General features: G+C 59.2%; 1 protein-coding gene across 1 annotated transcript in view; it reads right to left on the reverse strand.

The window, feature by feature from the left end:
* The window catches only part of DSCAML1 (DS cell adhesion molecule like 1), a 98,213-nt gene extending 79,608 nt beyond the window's left edge, over positions 1 to 18,605 (reverse strand). Inside the window, 3 exon segments of the mRNA XM_030964880.1 lie at positions 6,961 to 7,107; positions 9,823 to 10,140; positions 18,492 to 18,605. Of these exon segments, the coding sequence (XP_030820740.1) occupies positions 6,961 to 7,107; positions 9,823 to 10,140; positions 18,492 to 18,534 (508 nt within the window). The 5' untranslated portion in view covers positions 18,535 to 18,605.
* Positions 18,606 to 24,490: the final 5,885 nt, after the last annotated feature.

A 24,490-nucleotide genomic window follows, 5' to 3' on the forward strand; every position in this document is an offset into this window, starting at 1 on the left:
CCACAGCCTTCTCTGGGGCTGGTGCAGACACAGAATCCTCTCACAGGGACGTGCAGGGCACACTCCAGGAGTCCTTGAGTGACCCCAGCGGAGCCCAGACCCTTCTAAGGCTCACCAGCCCCAGCGCCTCCTGCCCACATCACTCCCATGGCACCAGTGGGGTGCTCCAGGGCGCTTCCCTCACGTCCCCACCTTCCTGGCCGTTGCCTGAGAAGCCTGTGTGCCTTCCAGTGTGACTGGAGCGCTGCATCCCAGCGCAAAGGGCCACCCTGGCACCCAGGAGATCAGCACATCCTTCCTGCACGCCTCCCCTCTGGCTGATCTCTCCCTGCTCCTGCTCTCTGCACTCCAGGAGGGGATTTACAGCCCACCTGCCTCCCGTGGGACCTCCAGGCCCTCAGGCACCCATCCCAGCCTCTCTGTGCTCGCTGTTCAGCCCTTCCCTGTGGCACAGCTGCTGCTCAGGGCGGCTGGGGGTGCCCAGAGCAGCTGTGCCTGCCCTGTCCCGGCAGTGCCCAAGGCCAGGATGGACACCGGGGCTTGGAGCCACCTGGGGCAGTGGAAATGTCCCTGCCCATGGCAGGGCTGGGCTGAGATGCTCTGAGGTCGCTCCTGGCCCAAACCATCCCATGAGTGTGTGATTCCTTTTGCTGCTCTCAGCCAAAGCTGCCCCTTCCTGCAGATGCTGCAGCTTGGGTTTGGGACAGGAGGAGCTCAGTGTCCCCAAATCCCCTCCTGGGTCCTGCTGCGGGGCTGGCCAGGCTGGGGCTGTGGGATTGGGGCACGGGAGGTGACAGGGACACTGGGAGGTGACAGGGACACCGGGACAGCCGCCTGGGCTCGGGGCTGAGCCCTGGCTGCTGTTTACTTGTTGTGGTCCCTGCGTGTGCCGTGTGTGCATGCGTGTGGAGATTGTCTCCAACGTGACTCTGCATTATCAGGGCTATAATGAGTCCTTGTTAAAGTGGATTTGATGGAATAATTATATTCCAAAAAAACCTGCGGGAAAGCGCTCTCCCCTCTTAAAGGGCAGGATCATCAAACGTTCTCGCCACATTATTTGCAGTCACACCTTCTGCTGCATCTGCTCCTTTTAAAATCTCTAACTCCAATCTGATCTGAATATATAAATCTGAATTATCACAGCAAAAGGAGATGTGCTCACACCTTTTTTTATCTGTTGCCATGGCGATTAGATAAAATTCACGCCAAGTCTCTGGGGAAGGATGAAATGATTTCAGACAGAATCTCACCCCACTTGGTGAGAATAACGCCTGGAGCTACTTCCCTCTGTAACAGGTCTGGGCACATGTCGCAGCCAGAGAGGGTGGCAAGGGCTGCGGGAGAAGCCAGGGCACCTTCGGAGATCTCCAGGCCGGCAGGGGAGAGGTCCTGACAGGGGAAAGGTTCTGAACGGGGAAAGGTCCTGACAGGGAAAATGTTCCGACAGGGGAAAGGTCCTGGCAGGGGAAAGGTCCTGGCAGGGGAAAGGTTCTGAACGGGGAAAGGTCCTGGCAGGGGAAAGGTCCTGGCAGGGGAAAGGTCCTGACAGGGGAAAGGTTCTGACAGGGGAAAGGTCCTGGCAGGGGAGAGGTTCTGACAGAGAAAGGTCCTGACAGGGCAAAGGTTCTGACAGGGGAAAGGTCCTGGCAGGGGAGAGGTTCTGACAGGGGAAAGGTCCTGGCAGGGGAAAGATCCTGGCAGGGAGGTTCTGCAGCCCCCGCAGGCAGGGAAGGACCGGGCACCGCTCGCTCCCGTCACATCAGGGCTCTGCCCTTCCTGCCCGGGCACAGGGGACAGAAAAGGCCAATTCCTGTGCCCAGCGGTGCCCAGGGAGCGCCCATGGGGGGATTAATCCCTGCACATCCCAGCCCGGAGCGGGCACAGCCACCAGCGCCACGCTCAGTGCAGGGGACAGCAGGGACAGGGCAGGGGACAGCAGGGACATCAGGGACACGGCAGCGGGGCAGGCAGCTCCACTCACAGCTCCTGCTTTAACCCAGCCGGGCTAGTCCCACTTTGGGGCCAAACCCCCCCCAAGCACCGACCCTCAGCACCGCCCGTGGCCCGGAGCTCTCTGCATGCACCAACAAGGGCAGCCCGAGCCCGGCCGTGTTTATTCTGTCCCGGCTTGTCCCCAGGAACAGGAGCCTGATGTGCCCCAGAATGAGCCCATTGACACAAGGACAATGCTGGATTATCCCCATGGCTCATCCCTCCGTGCCCCTCGGCACGCAGCACCCACCCAGGTCCCCTGCCCTGAAACCCCACAAATAAATCCCAGAAACCCCAGAAATAAATCCCAGAAGCCTCCTGCCTTGTGCCCGGATTCTCACCACATCCTGGGGTGGATTACAGTGGGGTTTGTGTGCAGTTCCACCTGTGTAATTCCAGAGAAAAACAGAGCGGGACTGGCCAGGTGCAGCACAGGACAGAGAACATTCTGGGGGGATTGACTGCATGGCACCGTGAGGAGCTGCTGCCCTTTCGTTGCCCAGCCACCAAGGAGCTGCTCAGGGGAGTTCCAGGACCCCAGAAAGCGTCCCCAGCCAGCCCTGGGCACATCTGAGGCTGGGACAGAAAGGACAGGCAAAGCTCACAGCTGCAGCACCACAAACAGATTCGCTCAGGCAGAGATATTTTGGAAACTCCTGAAAGGCTCAGCCCACAATGCACACAAAAACACGTCTAAAACTTCACAGAAGTCAATTTTTTTTTTTCAGCTCCTTCCTCCTGGCAAGCTTTACATTTTGCTTTCCAGAGAAAAGGCTTTGTGGATAACCAGTGACTAAGTACATCCTCATCTGCACAGCCCTCAGAGGATTTGTATTAGGCTGGTGACAAAGGCAGCACCCTCAGAAACGCTGGTACCTTGACGAGTGCTCTATTTAGATTTTTTCCAGCGCAGCCTATCGAGTACACAACACTGAGGCAGCAAATAACAGCTCAGCTCGGGGTTTGCCAGGCTGGTAACGCTCACGGCTCCAAATCCCACTGCCCTCACCAGCCCCAGAGCTGCTTTCCCCACTGGCACAGCCTGCAGAGGTGGCATTTGTGCCCAGCAAGGCAAAGCTGGGCACGGGGACATCCCTGAGCAAGGCAAAGCTGGGCACGGGGACATCCCTGAGCAAGGCAGAGCTGGGCACGGGGACATCCCTGAGCCAGCAGCTGGGGATGGGGCATCCCTGAGCCAGCTGGGGATGGTTTGGGTGCGAGTCCATGGGCACCTGTGTGCTCAGAGGGCTGTAAAGCCAAGCAGGGCCCAAATGAACACCTTGAACAGTTGAGAAGGGGCTGAGATTGCTCAAACCCCACTTTGTGGGGTCACCAGTAGCTCCCCAGGTTGTTTCTGCAAACAGCAGCCGAGCAGTGCCCAAAGGAGCACCTTGAACAGCTGAGGAGGGGCTGAGATTGCTCAAACCCCACTTTGTGGTGTCACCGGTAGCTGCCCACGCTGTGTTTGCAAACTGCAGCTGGACAGACACCCCCACACACACCTGGGCTCCACACTGCCACCGCTGCCACAGGAGATAACAATAAAATCCCAGAAGAAAAGCTGTTTACAAGGCTGAGTTCTGAAGCAGCTTGCGGCAGGATTTTCTCACTCTCGCTGCACGGCGCAGGGCTGAGGGGTGTGTAAAACCCCCTGCTCAGCTGCTGGGCTCCATCCAGCCCCTGCAGCGCACAGGAGCAGCTGATGTGAGTGTGATTGTGCCCCCAGGCCCTGCCCTGCCGCCAGGGCTGCCCTCCCAGGCCCAGCAGCAGAGCCCTGGCAGCAGGGCTGTGTCTGTGGCAAGGCTGGAGCACGAGGCAGGATTGATTCCAATGTGAGCACCAGCGAGGCAAATGGGTTTTTGAACAGCCTGTAATTTCTCCGCAACCCTTGACTTCTCTAAACGCACAGCAGCAGAGTCAGGTGGGCACTAAACAAAAATGAGCTGCGCTAATGATGATTTACGTGCGGGATAACCTGCCATAAAGAGTTTATCTTTGATTTCAGGGTCTGTTACGGCGTTGCCAAGTTAACCAAACAGCAAAACTCCTCACCCACACCCTGGGGAGGGAGGGAGGCAGCAGCTCTCTCCAGCTTGGATCTCACCAGCAGGGCACCACCAAGGCTCTGCACCCACCAAAAGAGCAACAGGGTCTGAAAAAATGTCAGAGGTTGGGAGCCCTGTAATCCCAATTAAGAAAAAAAAAAGATTCAGGCATAGAATTAAAGAACAATTTGTGTTATAAGAGACCTCAAAGTCCACCTTGTTCCTCCCCCTGCCATGGGCAGGGACACCTTCCACTGTCCCAGGCTGCTCCAAGTTGGCCTTGGACCCTGCCAGGGATGGAGCAGCCACAGCTGCTCTGGGCAACCTGTGCCAGAGGAGAATTTCTTCCTAGAACCCGAGAAAGCTCACAAAAGGCTCCCCCCAGCCACATGTGGAGGCAGAGGTTGAGTTCACAGGAGCAGCCCCAGGGGAATCACTCGTGCCCATGTTTCTCAGCTGCAGGTGTTTTGGGTTGGATGGGGAAAAGACATTTCCTATGACAACAGTCACTTAAAAAGAGCTTTGTGCCACCAAGAAGCGCGGATGGAGATTTTCCCTGCTCTGCACATCAGGACTGTTCCTTCCCCTGCTGGGAGGATGCCTGGCCTTCCACAGGGAGCCCCAGAGCAAAGTTTTGGGGAAAGCAGCAGGTTTGGCACGTTCCAGAGGCAGAGCTCAGAGCTCAGGTGCAGTGCTGCAGCCCTTCACACCCAGAGTCTCACCCAGAAGCCACCTCGGAGAGCAGCAGGGACCGCAGGGCCTCAGCAGCACAGCCCAGCCCTCCTCACCTCCACCCCGTCCCCTCCCTCATCCTCCTCACTCAGAATCAGGGCAGACGCAGAGGTTCAGCAGAGGTCAGGGAAAAACATATTTTTGGTAACAGCAAAGCCAGTTTTAGCTCTAACACACCAGCAACAACAACAAAAAAGCTTCAGGCAGATACTATATTTGTAATCCAACGGCAAAACATGTTTGCTTGTGTTGACTCTGCACTGTAACACAATTTATATGTTCTGTCTTTAGGGTAATTATTGCTTTAGAATGTTAAAATCGTTCCACCCTAATTAAATCATCATATTAAAAAATCCACTGCCACAGCAAACGGGGGAACAAGTCTGGTTGGGATCACGCGGGTGCAGAGATGCTCCGTTGGCAAACCCAGCACTGAGCCCGCCGGCCACATGGGCTCCATCCTCCAGAATCCCAGAGCTAAGGATCCCAAACCGCAGAGCAAACATCAGCCCAGGCTGTCCTGTGATGGACCTGGAGTGCCACTCACCAAAGGCAGCACCCACAGCGGGCACAGCATCACCTGCACTGCCCAAAATGCACCGAGAGCATCCCAGGGCATGGGCACACAGAAACCCACCTTGTGTTCCCACACAGCAGCACCTGCACTGCCCAAAATGCACCGAGAGCATCCCAGGGCATGGGCACACAGAAACCCACCTGGTGTTCCCACAGAGCATCACCTGCACTGCCCAAAACACAGCCAGGGGATGGGCACAACCAACTCATTGCCACCCAGCACACAGAAATCCACCTTGTGTTCCCACAGAGCATCGCCTGCACTGCCCAGAGCGCACCAAGAGCATCCCAGGGCATGGGCACACAGAAACCCACCTGGTGTTCCCACAGAGCAGCACCTGCACTGCCCAAAATGCACCGAGAGCATCCCAGGGCATGGGCACACAGAAATCCACCTTGTGTTCCCACAGAGCATCGCCTGCACTGCCCAGAGCGCACCAAGAGCATCCCAGGGCATGGGCACACAGAAATCCACCTCGTGCTCCCACATCCCCAGACAGGCTGGCAAGGGCACGGTGCCCCTCCGTGCCCTGGGTGCTTGCCCAGGTGCCACCAGCCCAGGCATGTCCGGGCACTGGGCTGTGCTGGGTCAGCACCCTGGCTGCCCTCAGGGGGCACAGCCACCAGCAAGAGCCCCCAGAAGAACAGGTGACGCCCCTGCAGGTGAAGCACTTTGCTCCTTCAGCTGCTCCTGCAGCCCCGCTCCCCGTGGCAGAACTGAGATGCGGAGCAGCACTGAGAATTTCTGACCTGTGAGCAAATATCAAGCGCAGAGCACTCACTTTGGGCCAAATCCTTTAATTCCCTGTGGATGCCCCGGGGGAAGCAGCTATTGATTGCTTCACCAGCAGCTCACACACGCTGTGCATCGACAGCAGCCCCGTGGAGGAGCCACGAGGTCACCCCGGGGCACGGGGACACGGAGCTGGCCAGAGCCTGCCACAGCCAGGCAGGGACAGCTGCCAAAAAATCACAGGGAAACACCCAGGGAAAACCAGCTGGCCCTGCAGAGTGCCTGAGCAGAGGTGGGGGGTGCTGTCCCTCCCACAGCCCCTTCCCCACGCAGGGAAGGCAGCTCGGGGTGGGACAGGGCCCTGGCACAAGGCAGGGACATGGCACAGGCCGGCCAAGCGGCTTCCATCACAGGGAACAGGGAGGTGATGGCGTTTTGACCAAGTTCCTTTCCCCGTGGCTGAATCAGTTGTGAAAATTGACAAGAAAAGGTGGAATCTTGACTGGAGCATCATCCTGACAGGACAAACAGCAGCCCTGACTGCAGCAGTCAGACACAGGCAGCCCAGGCAGATGCTGTTATCCGGGTGACAGTGCCAGGTACCCAACACACCCTGCAGGACAGGGCACGAGCGCTGCCAAAATCACACCGAGCATCCCTCACCCCAGAGACACACAGCCAGAGCACCCACAGAGCCTGGGCACCTCACTCTGCTCACACCAGCAGCACTTCCCAGCCTGGAGCTGCAAAATCACCACTGAAAGCCTTTGCTGGGCAGCGCAGGCACAGACAACGAGCCAAAAACCAGACCCACGACAGCAAACGTCCCACGTGGCAGGGCAGGTCGGATTTCCCAGAGAACAGGCGCTCCTCTCTTACCTGGGATGATAGAAACGGTGTCTTTCTCCCAGGATACAACGCTAACGTATTCCTGCACTGAGGAGGGGATGAGGCACTTGAAAACAGCCACGTTTCCACGCATCGACCTTTGGTCCTCCACCCGAACGGTGTACGGCTCCCTGAAAACTGTGGGGGAAAGCAGATGGTTGGTAGCGTGACAGTGCTGGAGGAAAACACACTTCCTTTTGCTAGAATCCCACGTTTCCCAAACAAACCAGCCCACCCAGCCACACGCTGCTTCCATCCCGAGCACCTTCCCGGGGAAGGAAGGAAGGAGGAGATTCTCTGCTGGGGAACAGCACGCTGCTGGCCTTGGGACAGAGGCACAGCTGGCCCAGGTCCTGCTGCTGGGACCTGCCACGGTCCCCAGTGTCACCTGAGCGGGCCAGACTCAGCGTGGGGACCGATGACATTTTGTGCTTGTAATGTGGGTTTCACCCCTGGATGCTGAAAATGCATCCTGGGAGGGACAGCCCGTGGCACAGAGCCTGGGACCGTCCTCAAGCCGCTGCAGGAATATTTGAGGCAAGCAATGACAATTTTCCACGTTGCCAGCATGTGCCCTGTTTGTCAGGGAGGTGCACACCCCTTTGGCAGCTCCGTGCTGCTCCCTGGACCAGCAGCAGTGCTCCAGGAGCCCCCGTGGGTGAGAGGGACCCTCCTCAGCCTCTCCAGCAAGACAAAGAGATGCCACCAACCCCAGCAAAACAGACACCACAAACCCCTGCAATTTAAGTACAAAATGCAGTTGAGGGCAGCTTTCTTTTTACAGTGACAAAAACTGAAAAACTCCCTTTTTACAGACAAAAACTGTGCCCTGTAGGACATGGAGACGATTGCCATCATGACAAATACACATTCACTTTGTCATCTGACAGCTGGCCAGAGCAGGAGCAGCTCAGAAAAGCCCTCAGCAGCCCCAGCAGGAAGGAAAGAAGCCTCAGAAGGCCCAGAAGGAAGGAAACCCCTCCTTCCCAGCAGGAAGGTGTTCTCCCAGGGTGGGAAGTCCCTGTGGACATCCCACACCTCACAGCAGCACTCCCACCCTGGTTTCTGGGCTTTCGGGGTCCCTGCTCAGGGGTGTGCCATAGGGAGAAGCTGCCATGGAAAGAGGCTGCAGAGCCAAAGCAGATTAACCAGCAAAAGCTTCCTTAATCACCTGGAGCTGAGGTTTATTCGCAGGCTTTAAAGGCCAGCAGGGAGCACAGCAACATCCTGAATGCTCCCTGCCACCACGAGCACCCCAGCTGGGGACAGACCCTGGGCACTGCATCCCTGAGCTGTGCCAGCCCCAGGCCAGGGCTCCAGGCTTTTCCTGCCAGCAGGAATAACCCCCAGGAGGGCAACACACAGCCACAGACAGCCCACCTAAGCCTCTCCCCTGGCAGGGGAAATTTGCTCCACGTGCTCGCCAACAGCTTGCCCAAGACTTCCAGAGATTTTTTTTTCCTTCGTATTTTCAGTTCAGTCTCAGAAATATTTCCATATTTCGGTTTCCAGTGCATTTTATTTTATTGCTTGCTTTCTCCAGCTGTAATTGGCTCCCTGTGCCGTGCTGCCATTAGGAAGCACTGGAGAGTGACTGGGATGTGGGCTGGCCAGGAGGCAGCAGCAGCTGGGGAATGCTCCACAGCCATTTCCCCTGCCACAAAGGCAGAGCAGCTCCAGGAGCTGGAGGGTCCTGGTGGCCCCACTGGACACCCGCATCTCCTGCTAACGAGGGGGAGGCTGAGCTGCCAGCCCAGCAGCAGGGTTCATTCAGCCCTGGGTGCAGAGGGAGGTGAGAGCCAGGATTCCCTCTCTGTGATCCCAGGGCAGCTCTGGGCTCGAGGGATCCCAGCAGAGCCAGCCCTGCCGTGCCCACACGAGGAGAGCAGCAGCTCCACGTTTACTACACCCCATCTGCTGCTCCACCACGCTGTGGTTTATAGGTAACCTGAGAGTGCTGGTAAATAATTCACTCTGCAGAAGGGGGTTAATACCAATTTACTCCCCAGTACAAGGTATTAAAATAAAAAACCCTGTAGTCACTTCTGTCACGTTCCCTCTGCTAGCCCCACTTTTAATAGGTTACATAATGAAGCCATTCCTGGGCTATTAGCCCTCCTCAGCCTGGTCAATAATTTACTGTAATGGCTTTTGGAATCAGCTCTTTGCCATATTCCTCCTTTTTTTTAAATTTATTTAAATTTTTTTTGCTCTTAATAAGCCTTGGCAAGTTGAGGCTGGGTGCTGCAGTGGGAACGGGACTGTGGGACACTGAGGGGGCCCCAGGACGGACAGATGTGGCCCAGCCCCTCCCACAGCTGGGCAAAGCCTCGGTAAGGGGTTGGGCAATCCCGGTTCAGAGGGAGAGGAACTCTCCTGCCACCAGGCTGCAGCCACACCACGTTCCCCAGGCACTCACTGGGCACCTCCAATCCACCTCGTGCTCCCACATCCACAGACGGGCTGGCAAGGGCACGGTGCCCCTCTGTGCCCTGCCAAAGGGTGCCTGCCCAGGCACCACCAGCCCAGGCACCTCCAGACACGTGGGCTGTGCTGGGTCAGCACTTGCCTGCGCTCAGGGGGCACAGCCACCAGCAAGAGCCACCACAGCCCCCAGGAGAACAGGTCACCCCTCTGCAGGTGAAGCATTTTGCTTCTTTAGCTGCTCCTGCAGCCCCAGCCCTGCTCCCCACTGCACATCTCACCCTGCACATCCCACCCTGCACACCCCACCCAGTGCTCTGCCCTTCTCCCTGCTCCATTCTGCTGCAAGAACCCGAGGCAGCAGCCCTGGCTCTGCCCTTGCAGAGCCAGCCCCTGGTGCCCAGCCCAGCGCCCACAGGCAGCTCCCACCTGCTTTAACACGGATGTTGGGGCTCCTGATTTTGCCAGCCGAGTTCTCTGCGGTGCAGAAGTAGTCGTTGTCGTGGATGAAGCTGTTGAAGGCTGATGGCGAGAAGGGGTAGAGCTGCAAAGTCCCATTGGCATGGACGTGCCGGATGTGGGGCACATCGTAGATGTCGTCACCTGTGGCCAGGTACCAGCGGAGGACGGCGCTGGGTGACCCTGCTGCCGGGCAGGGGATCACCACCCCCACTGTGCTGGAGAAGGTCACCTGCTGCAGGGAGTCGTTCACAAAGTAGAGGCTGGTTCCAACATCTTCAGCGCGTGCTGTGGGCAAAGCAGAGGCCACAATGGCACGGGGTCACTGCGGGGATGGCCAGTCCTGGTGGCACAGAGATCCCCCTGGCACAGAGAACCCCGGCACAGAGAACCCCTGGCATAGAGACCCTCTAGCACAAAGACCCCTTGGCACAGAGACCCTCCTGCCACAGAGAACCCTCCCTGGTACAGAGACCCCCTGGCATAGAGACCCCTCTGGCACAGAAATCCCCCAGCACAGAGATCCCTCTGGTACAGAGAACCCCTGGTACTGAGGCCTCCCTGGTACAGAGAATCCTCCCCGGCACAGAGACCCCTCTGGCACAGAGACCTCCCTGCACAGAGACCCCCATGGCACAGAGACCCCCATGGCACAGAGACCCCATGGCACAGAGACCCCCATGGCACAGAGACCCCCGGCACAGAGACCCCATGGAGAGACCTCTAGCACAGAGACCCCCCCGGCACAGCCCCTGAGCCCTGCGTGCGGAGCAGGGCAGCGCAGAGCATCCGTGCACGGCTGGAAGCACACGGGACCTTCACAGGCCAGCGCTCCTGCTGCCAGCATGGATCAGGGATCACAGGCACCTCGGCAGGGCAGCCAGCGGCTGTGCAGGCAGGATGGGCACCCTGGGCAGCCCCTGAGGCTTCCCCAGGGGTGCCCAGCTGGCTCTGAGCACCCAGGGCCCTGGGGACATCATGCCAAGCACAGTCACCAACACTGCTCCTGCTGCCAGCCCCGACATTGCTGTGACCCCCCAGCCCAGCACAGCAATGCCATCACAGCCAGTGCACACCACTGCCAGGGCAGAGACCTCCCCAGCCACCCTACCACTGCCTCCAAACCAGGAGAGGGCTGGAAAACCGGGATCAGAGCTGCTCCCCTCTGCCGGAGCCCCAGGGAGGGAAGCCCAGACCCACCCTGCCCGCAGCCTGAGCCTCTCCTGGACACCCCTGCACCACCCAAACGAGGACTGAGGTGGGTTCAGGGGCACAGTCCAGGCAGAGCTCGTGGCCACCTGCATGCCCAGCAGCAGCTCTCAGTGCTGGGGAGCAGCACTTCCCTTCCTGGCAAGTAGGGAACAAACGGACCTCTGCCCCCAACTCCTGCCACTGTCCGGGACCACGAGCTCCCCCCTCCCAGCCCAAGCAGCGAAATTGGCTATAAATAAGGAAAAGGAGGCCCCCAGTCACTTAGATCCGCTTTCCTTTTTTAGCTGCACTCTTTCCAAGTGGGCGGAAGGACAGGGATCTGGGAAGGGCCCTCGGCGGGTGTATTAATAGCGCGGCTGAGCGGTGCTGCAGAGCCAATAAGCAGATCAGCCCCGGTTCAGAACGAGCCACGGGGGACCCTCCCTGACCTCGATTCCTTAACTTGGGGAGGAGGGGATGGCAGCAGAGGGGAGAAGGAAAAGCCTCATCCGCACGCCCGGGCGGCCGCTCGCCCGAGGAAGGGCTGGCTGAGCGTCCATGGTCACTCCATCTCCGTGCCAGGCTTCTCCAGCCAGGTGCCCGTCCTGCCCGGGAGCTGTGCCAGCAGCCCAGCCCACAGCAGCCTCAGCAGCTCAGGATGGGGCACCCCGAGACACCTCAGCCCTTCTCCATCCTTCTCCCAGCTGGATGTACAACCTCGCGCCTCTTTCAGCATCCCACTCTTGCTGTCCGTGTGCACCGCACAGCATCATCCCCATAAATGACCAGGGTTCCTCCTGTGCCCGCTCAGAGCCCTCTGTGCCACAGAAAGGATGAGCTGATAGCGAGTTCCAGCTGTGCCACCACACAGCAACCAATTTAGAGGTCATGAAATCATCTCCTTGTGTCCCCACGCATGGATTCTCTGTGTCCACACACGGGTGCAAGGAGACAAAGCCGTTTGTTTCTCCCTCCCTGGCTGGCGAGCACCAAAGACGGACGGACAGAGGAGCAGAGCTCCAGCCGAGCCTTTGCAGAGCCACGGGGCCACCGCTGGGCCCTGCAGATGTCATTTTGTGACATCTCCAGGCTGGTTTGTCGTCATGAATCAGCATTTCCCTTCATCCCAGCAGCGCGGTGCTTCTCCCAAATACATGAAAGGGAAAGAGGCGCACATTTGCAGGCAGAGGAAGGGAAACAAAGGCTGCACGAGCAGCACGGAGCTATTTGCGGCTGAGCCTGAGCTGAGCAGAAGATGGCTGGAGCCAGGGCACAGCAGAAGCCACCTTCAGCCTGGCTTTGCACCAAGGACACCCGGCTGTGCCCCCTGCTCCATCCAGGATCTCTCCCCAGATCCCACAGTACAGCTTGGGAAGGCTCCTGGAGCACCCAGAAGATGTTTCCTGCCAGGAAAACATCTTCATCCTCAGCAGCACCAGGAGGGTTCAGAGCTGGATGGGTGAGGGGCTGGGGCGAGGAGTGGAAAAATACCTCATAAACAGAGAAATTCAGATTACCCATAAAGCTTTTTCAGGTCAAAGGGGGAAAGGGATTTTTAATAGAAAATGGAGGTTATGGGATTGGCAATAGTTATGTGACAGACGTATAGAGTTAAATCCTCATAATCTCCTTTACCATTTAGCATTGAGCACCATCCTAATTCCATGTTTCATAAAACTGTCTCCAAATCACTGGGAGAGATTAAAAATTTAGAAATAGCACAGCAATATTTTTAAACCAGAAATCACTGCTCACATCTGGTCAGATGTGCTGACCCTAACCTACATATCGAGGGCATTAATTCACATGAACCTGAAGGGAGGAGGCTGGGAGAGCTGAGATGGAACAGTTTGTGCTGGGAAGGCAGCCTGGAGCCCAGGCTGGCTCCAGCTGGGAGCTGCACCGAGCCCAGCACAGGGCTGGACACTGGGGCCGCCTCTGAAAGGCAGGTGCTTGAAGTTATCAGAGCTCAATCTCCCTAAATTGTGGTAAATTACAACCTAGAGCTATTGAAATATTAATATCTTCATTCGAGCTGGGAGAAGCAAGTCATTTTGCTATCATCCCTTCAGAATATTTACCAGTTTTGATGGCTGGACTTCCCAAGCTCCAGCACCTTCACTGACACAGCAAAGCTCTGCAAGCACCTGCTTGCTCCAGAGAGGGGCCACAAACTGTCCCCAGGGCGTGTCACCATCTCTGGGAGAGGTGCAGGTGTGTGTCCTGCCCAAAAAGGTGCAGGTTAGGGTTAGGGTTCGGTTTTGTGTCCTGCACAAAACCTCCCAGGCAAGAGCCCGTCCTTTCCTAAGAAGCAGATTTAGGAGCAGCCTCAGACAAGGACGGGCTCCGTGCCAGCCAGAGCTCTTCCTCCCGACATAAGAAGCTTTTCCTGCTCTCTGTGCACATCCATCACCTGTGCTGGCAGCACCCAGCCAGCCCCGAGCCCGCCCAAAGCCCCTCAGAGCTGAGCACGGTGCTTTAGCTGGGTGCAAAACCTGACAGAGCCGGGGAAATGCTGGAGAATTGGTGTTTTGGGGGGTTTGTGCCATCCCCTGGGCAGGCACTGGGCTGGAGCTCCCATTACCCCAGTGACAGCAGCTTTCTGATCCTGGTGGCGACCCCAGCCCTCCTCCGAGGCTGGTGAGGACCTGCCGGGGCTCCCCCCGGATAAACCCCACCCGTGGGGCTCCAAAGGGGTCGGCAGGGACTCCGAGCCGGGCTGCAGGGATGCTGAGGAGAGCAGCAGGCTAATGGCCACCTCGCAGCTCATTCATTATCCTCATTAAGGGTGGTTGACACCTGCCCTGCTCAAGGAGAGAGCGAACCCAAGCCTGGCACGCACCGCGCTGGGAGTTGCAGGTCGGTGGCGAGTCCTGATGGTCCCTCCGTGCTGAAGAGAGGGCAGCAATCCCATCACACCCTGCCTGCGAGTCCTGATGGTCCCTCCGTGCTGAAGAGAGGGCAGCAATCCCATCACACCCTGCCTGCGTGCGGGGAACGCTGGAGGAGCCTCCCGGAACGAGCTCCCTCCAAGCCCTCATCACCAGAACACCTTCACAGCCTTTGTACCAACCGAGGGAGTGACCTTGGGGTCGATGGAGCGAGAAGCGGCACTGCCAAGCGCCTGGAAGGGCGAGGAGGGAAGCACCGAGGCTGGTCCCTTCCAAGGGGAGCTCAGAGGTGCCTGGGAGAGCAGCACACCCTCCTGGGATGTCACCTCCCCAGCGTGTCCCAGACCAGAGGGTTGAAGCCGTGGCTCCTGCGCTCAGGGACCGGCTCAGGTGGGTGGGGACGGTGCCAGGAAATGCCAAGCAGGGCCTGGGGCGTTCAGCTGGTGCCCAGCACAGCAGCAGGTACCTGCCACAGCATCTTCCCTGCCCTGGCGCTGCAGTTTGGCCACCACAGAGTCCCACCATGGTGGCACAGCCCCTCTGGCTCGAGCACCACGGTCCTTCCCGAGGTGACAAAGCAGAGAGGGAGCAAAGGAGAGCCTGCCTCTGGTCCTCTGTGGGTAAGGGCACGGCTCAAACATGCTCCAAGCGCCTGCTCCTTAATGCATCTGCATGGAAATTAGGGCCTGAACCACCTCCAGCGATTACGCCAGCACCCAGGCTGAGGCTGTAACCCTTGCCTGGGAAAGAAAGCTCTCCCGGCCGGATTCCTGCTTCCAGAACCTCCCCTGGCTGCTCCTGAGAGGCACCAGCCCCACCACACCGTCCACACAGGGGCTGACCCAGCGCTGGACATCCCCCACCTCCCGAGCCCCCCAGCCTGGGGGTGAGGAACCAGCCCAGGGGACACAGGTGAGGAATGAGCCCTCCCCTTCCAGAGCCACCTCCATGCCTTGGCCATGCTGAACACAACGCCTGAGGTCCCAAGGGGACATCTGGTGACATTGGCCAGCCAGAGGGACAGCACCGTGTCCCCAGGGAGGTCAAGGGAGCTGGCACGAGGGGTGGGCAGGGGACACAGCAGAGATCACACACACCCGGCCTTGGGCTCCCTCCACAATGGCCAGGCCGTGCTCCCAGGGCATCACCACCCCCTCGGTGGCTTTGCAAGGTGCAGACCAGGATTGCCACCAGGCAGCCAACAGAGAACACATCTGGGCGAGCCCTGCCAGCTCCTCACCTCCTCCCCATGCCCTCCACGCCGCGCTGGCTCCCCTGTCAGGGCCAGGAGCTGCTGCTGCAGCCCTTCCCAGGCGCAGCTGGGAGCAGGCAGGAGCAGGAGCCTGGAGATGGAATTCCTGAGCGTTGGGTAGGGCTCTGCTGGCGGATGATGGCGGCAGCCTGTGCGTGCTGGGGGATATTTCTGCGGGATCCACGAGCAGGGAGAGGGTGACTCCCAACCCATGGTTATGTAAAGACCAAGAGCTGGCTATGACCGAGATTCCAGAGGCAAGGAACGCCCTGCACCCCGAGCTGCCCCTGCACATCCTCCCCGAACAGCAGCATGGCAGCGGCTGCGGTGACCCAGCGCCTTCCTCCTTGGTGCCACCATGGAAGTGGCACCGTGTGGCTGCTGCCTGCTCGGCTCTGAGGTGCCTCCGTGCCACCCGAGGCGCGGCTCAGCCTTGCCTGCTGCCATGTCAGGATTCCTGCCACAAAGACTTCCAGCTCCATCCTCGCCCTCGGCTCACCAGCTGCTCCAGAGCAGGACGGAGCGCGGCCCGTCCATCCCCCGGCACATGGGCAGAGGTCCTGGCACCCCAACGCCGAGGTGCTGGAGCCACGGCTGCCCCGAGGCGTGCCCCAAGCTCCCAGGCAGCGCCCAGCTCCACAAGGGCTGTTCCACAGCACACCCCTGGCACTCGCCCCTCGCACAAGGCACAGCCTCCTCCTGCAGAGGACGAACGCCCAGGAGCACCAGGGTGCCTTTACCCGCTCCCCATGCCAAGGCAGGAGCTGCCCAAAGCCCACGCCAGGTAAAGGCTCTGGGCGAGCCGCCACGGCGGCTCCTGGTGCTGGGAAATTTTGGCAGGATAAACAAGCGCCGGGCACGGCGAGGAGCTGAGCACTGCAGGCTTCTCCTCCGTGCATTTAATGAGGTTTCCATGTTTCATTTCAGAGACAAATGAGCGCTGTGCCACACTGGGGGGCCGAGATGGGAGAGATTAGAAGCCGCGAGCTGCACCGTTCGCTGCGCCCAGCGCGGGAACATCATGTAAATATAATGCCAATATAAATCAGGCGGCAGAGCCATCCAGCAACATCACGCAGGGAGATGCTTCCCCGGCTCCCAGCCTCTCAGTTGTGGCCAGTCCGTTCCTCATCACACCACTCGCCTCCCCTCTGCCTGCCAGAGCATCTCGCTGCTCAACTCTCCACTTGCCAAGCACCCATTTCTGTTTATTTCATAAACAGGGGCAGAAATAAGCAGCTACAGCCCATCAAGGGATTTCTAAACTTCAGGGGTCCCTCGAATCAAATGTTTATCTGCTTTCGGTTTCTACTTGAGCTCTTGTTCTACAGCAGGAGCACGTTAAAAGGATGTGCTTCGATGCCCAGAAATATTAAGTATCTGAAAGGTTTATCATGCATTAAGCAATTCATTTTTTTTATCCTATTATTCTAATGAAACTTCCATTGTATTGCTGTCCTCTCTCTGGAACCGCTTCACGTTAACACTTTGCATCACCAGGACTGCTCAATGCTGAAGATTTCTCCTTTTTTTTAATTTATTTTTTTTTTAAGAAATAAAATGTAAAATGAGGCCACGAGGAGTTGTGCTAATGGAGGCTTTTAATTTGCTCCTCTCCGAAGAGATAGCTCTGTGGGAAGAGATCCCTTTTCCAAGAAGCTGGGGCTGAAAAGATGCAAAAAGCAATAAACCAGTGCAGCTCTTTATTATTTTGACTATTGGGGGTCGAAAGGAATCATGGCATCCTCGACGGTTATTTGTTTCCAGGTTTGTTTTTTTCCTTTTAGCACGGTAAAAAATGCAAATGTAAGCAAAGCAGACGCTGGCACGTTCAGCTCAGCAGATCTGAAGCACAATAGCGATTTTGGGTAAAGCTCCCAAAAGCAGCTTCACCCCAGCTCGAATAAAGCAGCTATTCCATAATTAATAATTGATGGAATAATTGATCATCACCGCACAACTGGAGAGGGTGCCCTATTAAAGCTCAGTAAATATTTTTCATTGGATTAACATTCAGCTAACAGGGTAATGGGCAGCAAGAGAGGTCTCATGCAAGGAGGCAGCTCCGTCCCCTTTCTTTCACTTCCTCATTTCCTAAAATTTCCCCCTCGCTGTTCTCAAATGTCAGAGACGATAATTAGGGCAAATGTCATTTTACATCCTCCGAGCAGACAATTTTCCAAGAGGTGGGCGCTTCCAGCACCCGCATCCGCAGGTCGGGTCGTGGGCAAAGAGGTAATTTATTACAGAAACATAATTAAAAATTCCCGCAGATCCGGAAATGGGCAATTCCTTTATGTAACACGGATCGATTGTTGTAACAAACGCAGTGGGATTTAAGTGCCCGTGCTCCACGCAGCTCCTGCCTCTCTTTAATTGCATCTAGAGCAGAGACTCGCTTAGAGTATCACCTCGCTGGATGTGGGCAGCATCCACTTAATGCCCAACTTTAAATTAATCTGTAATCTTCCAGCGTGTGTCTCCTTGACACGCTTATTCCACGGTTCTCCCCATCCCCCCCATTTATGATTTATCTATAATCTGATTGATGTCAACCCGTTGGGTTACACTTCACACAGCATTCCTGGGGGGAAGGATGCGAATTTTAAGGCACGGCTGGGTTTCGCCTGCCGACGGGATCAGACTGAGAAGCGCTCGGGAGACGCGGAGCGCTCGGTCCCGCCGAGGCCCCGCCGGGGGATGCTGCTCCCGTCGGTGCGGGGTCCCGGCCGCGGCTGCCACCGCCGCCCCGGGATGCGCCGGTACCGACCGGCCCCTCTCCGCGCTCCGAGCCCCGCGCTCCGAGCCCCGCGCTCCGCCGGTACCGACCGGCCCCTCTCCGCGCTCCGAGTCCCGCTCCACGCTCCAAGCCCCGCGCTCCGAGCCCCGCGCTCCGCCGGTACCGACCGGCCCCGCTCCGAGCTCCGCTCCGCGCTCCGAGCCCCGCGTCGCGCCGTCCGGGCCGAGCGCTCCCGGAGAGCGCACCGACAATCCCGGGCACTCGCGGAGAGCGCAGCGAGAGCGCGGCGCCGAGAGCCGCGGAACCCCGGGGAGAGCGCACCGAGAGCTCAGGAAGGCGCAGCAACAGCCCCGGGACCTCGCACCGAGCGCCCAGGGACCGCGGGGAGAGCGCATCGCGATCCCATCAGGGCTCACCGAGACCCTCGGGACCCCGGGGAGGGCGCACCGAAAGATGCGGGACTGAGAAACGGAGCACCGAGAGCCCCGGGGAGGGAGCAGCCGGTGCCACCCGCCCGGTGCCGCTGCCGGGGACCCCCGCCGCCCCCGCCGCGGTCCGCACGTACCTTTCGGCAAAGAGTACAGCAGGAGAAAAGTTACCAGCCACATGCCATACAGAGCAGCTCTGGCCCCGGGCTGCGGCGCAATTGCGGAGGTGCGGTGCCCCGGCGTGCCGCGCTCCTGCCGCCGCTGCCAGCCCGGCTGAGGTGCCCAGCGCTGCTCCCGCTCCGCCCCGCTCCGCTCCCGCCCGTGGGCCGGGCTCCCGCCCGCGCCCGCCCCCCCGCGCCGCGCAGGGCTGGGGGCGGCCGCGGCCCCCGCCGGCCGAGCCCCTTCCTCCTCCTCCTCCTCCTCCTCGGCGTGCGCCAGGGCTGGCAGAGCCCCCGGCCGCCACCGCTCCCGGGCCGCCAGCCCCGATTGGTGCTGCCCCATCCCCGCAAAGGTGGGCCCTTTGCCCGCAGCCCTGCCCCAGGTGGGCCCTGTGCCCTGTGCCCTGCAGCCCTGCCCCAGGTGGGCCCTGTGCCCTGCAGCCCTACCCCAGGTGGGCCCTGTGCCCTGCAGCCCTACCCCAGGTGTGCCCTGTGCCCTGTGCCCTGCAGCCCTACCCCAGGTGTGCCCTGTGCCCTCCAGCCCTGCCCCAGGTGAGCCCTGTCCTGGCCGCAGGGCTGCAGGTGAGCAGCGCGGCTGGGACACCTGTGGCTCGCACTGGCACTCCTCCTGCTGCCCAGGCCTCCTGTACGCCCGTCCAGCATCCAGGGGACAAAAATAATACAGTGGTTTGGGTCGGAAGGGACCGTGCAGACCACAGGGACACCTTTCGGGTTGCTCCAAGCCCTGTCCAGTGTGGTTTTGGACATTTGTGAGGATGGGAGAGCAAGGCTCAGGCAGCCCCTGCTGCTCCCAAGAGAGGGGACACAAGCGAGACAGGGCCAGCAGATTCATTACACATTCATCCCTCCAGCCAGCAAATAACAAACAAATACCAGCTAATGCTTTACTTTGGGGTGTATTTATCCAAGGCTTAGCTCAAGCCGAAGCTTGTACTCCCCAAGACTTAGTCACACCAAAGCCAATTTGTCTGGACCGTTAGAGCATTCAGAGTGTCTTTTCTTGAAGTGATTATAGCAGGTTTTCTTTGCTTTCCAAAACAGCCTTTACAAGCCCAATTTGTTGGAAAATAAACAGAAAGAAAGATTAAAGCATTCAGATTTCAAACAAAACAACCAGCAGGAAAAACATTACATTTGGATTTTTTAAAAAGCGCTGTTTAGATTTAATTGAAAATGCAACTATCGTCACGGAAATTGGGAAAACAATAGCTCCGTGGCCATTTCCAGCCCTCGTGGATTCACTGCAAGCATTCACACCTAGAAGTCTCCTGAAGAGCTCACTGAGGGGGTACCTGTGGGTGGGAGTTCCCATTTCAGAGCGGGGATGCGGCCAAAGGACACAGAGAAGCTGCCAGGACGCAGGGTCCTCCATGCCCACCCTGAGTCCCCTGTCCCCTCCCTGCTGTCATCTTAGTGACAAGCACAGCGAGGCCACTGCCACCTGACCCCTGCCCAGCCCTCAGTGCCAGCAGCAGAAACAGAGACAAACACCATGCCCGTGCTGCCACACCACAGCCTTCCCTCCTCCTCCTCCTCCTCAAGGATGTACTTCCCCTTCCTCCATGGTGCTGCCGAGCTCGGCAGCGCCGTCGCCACCCCCTCCCCAGCCCGTTCCCAGGCCACCTCAGGCTCGTGGGTGTCACAGCCCTCCCACGCGGGCACGTGCCAGCCCCACACTGGCACCCCTGGGTAGCGTCCCCAGGGTGGCGAGGCAGCAGCTGATGCACACGCGGTGCCCACACAGCCTCCAGGAGCCGAGGTGCATTTCCATCGAGGTGCATTTCCATCGCCACCTCCGTGGCCGTGCAGATGTTCGCTGGTGCTTGGCAGGGAAATTGGTATGCAGGCCCATACCCAGGCAAGCGGCAGAGCCCGGGCTCTGGGGAGCCCCAGGCACATGCCAGGCATCTGCCCCCTTCCCTCGCCGGCAGCTGCTGCAGGATGGCAGCACAGCCCGGCTCAGCCTGCTCACAGCGAGCTGCCAGCCTGGAGCCTGCCACAGCGCTTTGCAAACCAGCACCCAACGCCTCGGCCTCAGGTGGGATTGGTACCCTCCTACACCCGGGAGTGAATGAACGGGGCTGTGTGGGCTGGCAGGGCACTCGCTGGCACAGCACCCACGGGGCCCCACACGTCTCTGTGTGAGCCATGTGAGCAGGGGGAGTAAGCGCTGCTCATTTTTAGCTCCCGTTGCTGCTCAGCATCTCTCGTGAGCTTCCTCACCATGCCCAGCTCAGAGGATCAACCCAGCACCCTGACCTGCCCCACCAAGGGCTCCTTCCTCCAGGACACGAGCTGGGAGCAGCACCAGAGTGCAGACCTGAGGCTGGCGGGGTGAGTGCTCAGCCCGGCTCACACCGGGGGAGCCCTGGCGAGTCCTTGGGCCGCCTGTGCCGTTCTCTCCGGCCCCGTTTGCTCCTCCATGGATGGCTCAGCCCAGGCCCCAGGCATGGCTCAGCCCAGGCCCTCTGCCAGCTCACTGAGCCCAGCACACGTGCAGGGCTGGCAGCACCGGGCAGGCAGCCAGAGCTCCCGGAGCAGGAGCTCCTGCCAGCCCACACCTGGGGCTCGGCTCTGGCCCAGCAGCCAGCCACCCTTTGGGGACAGCAGCCTGCCCACAGGCCCGTGTTTGGTGCGCACAGGAAGTGTTTGTGTGTCGCCCTTTCCCACAAAGCTGGTGTCCTGCTCATAACCAGAGCTGCAGCGTGTGCTTCGTGTGGTGTGATGATGAAATCTCCAGGGTAATTATTTGGGCAGTGCAGGCAGCTCACAGGCAGCCAGGCCAGCACTGGCTGGAGAGGAGAAGCCTGTCCCAGGCTCCCTGTAGCCACTGCCCTGCTCCCAGGCAGCCAGCAGCCTGCCAGATCCAGCAGCCAGCCCAGCTGCACAGTTCAAAGGTGAAGCTCCCACTGAGGAATTCATTCCCTGGCCCAAACTCTGCACGAGACACAGGAGAAATGATGGCACTGCATGCCCACGCACAGCTCTGAGCCCCAGCAGGGTCTGGGAGGAGGGACCCTTCCTTCAGCAGGGCAGGAATTGCACAGGGTGGGTCCTGCTGCCTCTCCTGAGGGCACGGGGCATCCCGCAGCCCTTTGAAAACATCCCCCCTTCAATCTCCCCCTTGGCAGGCATTTCTTCTGCCTCTGGGCAGAGTTACACTCCGCTCCAGGCTGCCCCAGAGCTCTGGGGATTACAGCAGTGTCCCTGTTAGCCAGTGAGGTATTTCCCCCTAAAGGCAATTCTTCCACTAATACTGGAAAAACCCACTCTCCGAGAGGAGAAAGGCCAAGATGAGGGTGGGCACAGCACCCCCTCAGCCCTCGGGGCCAGCCCCAAGCCGCAGGCTGTGCCATGTGCTGGGCACTCCCCATCCCTCCTCCTGCATCCCGCATCCTGGGCACACCTCACCCTCATCCTCCCGGTCTGGGCACATCTCACCTCACCCGCATCCCGCATCCCTCCGGCCCGGACACACCTCACCACCTCCCGCACCCCGCATCCCTCGGGCTGGGGCACACCCCGCCTCCCCCCGGCCCCAGCCCCGCGGCCTCGGCCGCCCTCGCAGACAAATCCCCGCAGGAAGCGGTCATTAAAACAACAGGGCTACTTATCTGTCTGGAGCCGATTGGCACAAAGCACTTCCCACGCGTCGCAACCTACCCTCGCAGCCCCTCTCCGAGCAGGCCCAGCCCGCTGTGACCCCTCGCGGGACAGCCCGGCCCTCAGGGACAAAGAGCTGCGTCCTGCACAGCCCCTGTGCCAGCCCAGCCCCACCAGGAAGAGGTGGACAGCGCGTGGGGTAATTGCAGGATGGGGTTCAGCTGATTATTGGGTACACCTGTGTGGAAGAGCGCTGGGCACGCCTGGGTAGGATTCCTTCCAGCCAAACCTGTCCTGGAACGCCGTGCCCCTCCTTCCCTGTTGCCCCCAACCCCAAGCTGGCCCAGTGTGGATGCTGATGAGGGATGGACCTCACTGGCCTGTGGCTGCAGCCCCCTGTGCCTCAGTTTCCCCAGTGGCAGAGAGGAGCAGGTGGATGCCACGTGGAGCGGTGGGAGGATAAAGGCCCTGAAGGTGGCCAGGGGCTGTGCCTCAGTAAAACCCCTGCACAAACAGGTGCCAGCAGGTCGGTGTACCCAAAAATGACATCCTGCTTGAGCCCTTTGTGTGTGCGCGGCAGAAACAGCTGCGTTTCCATAAGGAACCCTGGCACTCGTGACTGTGAGCAGCGACACCAAAACGGGGAACAGTTTAAAACTCCAGCCCGAACCATCCTGCGGTTCTGTTCTCCGCCAAGGGCTCCGCGCCCCCCGGGCCCGGATCCTTGCCGGGCAGCCGGGACGCTCCCAAGGCTTCCCGAGGAAAAGCTCTTTCCCGGCAAGAAGCTGGGATTTGGTTCCCTCTAGTGTCGCCGTGCTCCGCGGCTGAGCGGCACCGGGGCAGCGGGGCCGGGGGCTTCGAGGGGAGCCCGCGCGGGGAGGAGAGCGGGATCCCGGTCCTCGCCAGCTCCAGGGGCTTTGCGCGGGTTTAGCAACCTCCAGGGGCTAAACAGCCTGCCCAGGACAGCCGTGGAGGGATTTAAAGCAGGGATTTAAAAAGACAGATGTGTACAGATGTGACCTCTGGGGACCGCTAAACCTCTGCTTTAGTGCTGGCAGCGTTGGTTAATGGACTTGGATGGTCTTAGAGGGGTTTTCCAACCTCTGTGATTGCAAGGCACGGTCCTGACACACGGGCTGGGTTCATGGGGACCCTCCTTTGCTCCCAGCCACGTCCTGCTGCGCATCCCACTGCAAATCCCACCGGGAGGAGCCAGCCTGTCCATCCTGGGCTGCACTCCCACAGCACCGCTGCCTTGAGCAGTCACTGCCAATCACCTCCTCTCTGGGGCAGTGCGACAGGGAAATGGGGGCTGGAATGCCATTTCCTGGGGCTGGAATGCCATTTCCTGGGGCTGGAATGCCATTTCCTGGGGCTGGAGGGTAATGCCATTTCCTGGGGCAGTAATGTCATTTCCTGGGGCTGCAGTGCCATTTCCAGGGCCTGTAATGCCATTTCCTGGGGCTGGAATGCCATTTCCTGGGGCAGTAATGCCATTTCCAGGGCCTGCAGTGCCATTTCCTGGGGCTGCAGTGCCATTTCCTGGGGCTGCAGTGTCATTTCCAGGGCCTGTAATGCCATTTCCTGGGGCTGGAGGGTAATTCCAGCCCGTGCAGCGCTGCTGTCCTTGCAGAGGTGCTGCTGCTGGGTGCGCTGCCTTTTCGGGAGCAGAGCAGAGCAGTGAGCCCGAGGCACGTGGCTGGCTCCCCGCCAGCCCAGCCCATCTCTTCTCTCTCCAGTGCTCCTCTCTGGCTCCCTGAGTCACCATTTGCTGCTCTCCTCTTTAAACTAACGAGGAGACATTTTGCATTTGCGTTTCCTCATGGGCGAAATGCCTTCCTGGCAGCGCGGGCAGGGCTGGCAGCTCCTCCCTGGCTGCTGCTGCTGCTCCAGGTCTGGCCCTGCTGCCTCATCCCGTCAGAAATGAGCACAGGCACAGCACAAGCCACAGCCAGCCAGAGCCCCTGTCCCTCCTACCTGTCCATCCTTGCCCGGTGAAGCAAACAGGGAATAACCAGCTCCAAGGGGAAGCTGTTTGGCTCGGGAAGCCTTCCCAGAGGAAAAGGGCGCTCCAGTTGTCCCCTGTATTATTTACCCAATCCCCTTTGTGCCGCAGAAAAGATTTGCTCTGAGAAGATTAATGGCTCAAGGGGGCTGTGAGAGAAATCCCCCGGGATTGCCTGGTTCAGGGGAGAAGGCCAACACCTCCTCACCGAGGGAGCACAGGGAAAGGGCCGAGGGCTGGCCTTGCCCGTGGGTTTGGGTGCTGGGTGTGCCCTGCCCTGCCCCGTCCCCTCTCAGCGTCCCCATCACATTTTCTGAAAAATCCTCTTTGCCCAGGATCTTCTCTTGGG

This window comes from Camarhynchus parvulus, chromosome 24, assembly GCF_901933205.1.
Source record: "Camarhynchus parvulus chromosome 24, STF_HiC, whole genome shotgun sequence".
Taxonomy (NCBI): Eukaryota; Metazoa; Chordata; class Aves; order Passeriformes; family Thraupidae; genus Camarhynchus; species Camarhynchus parvulus.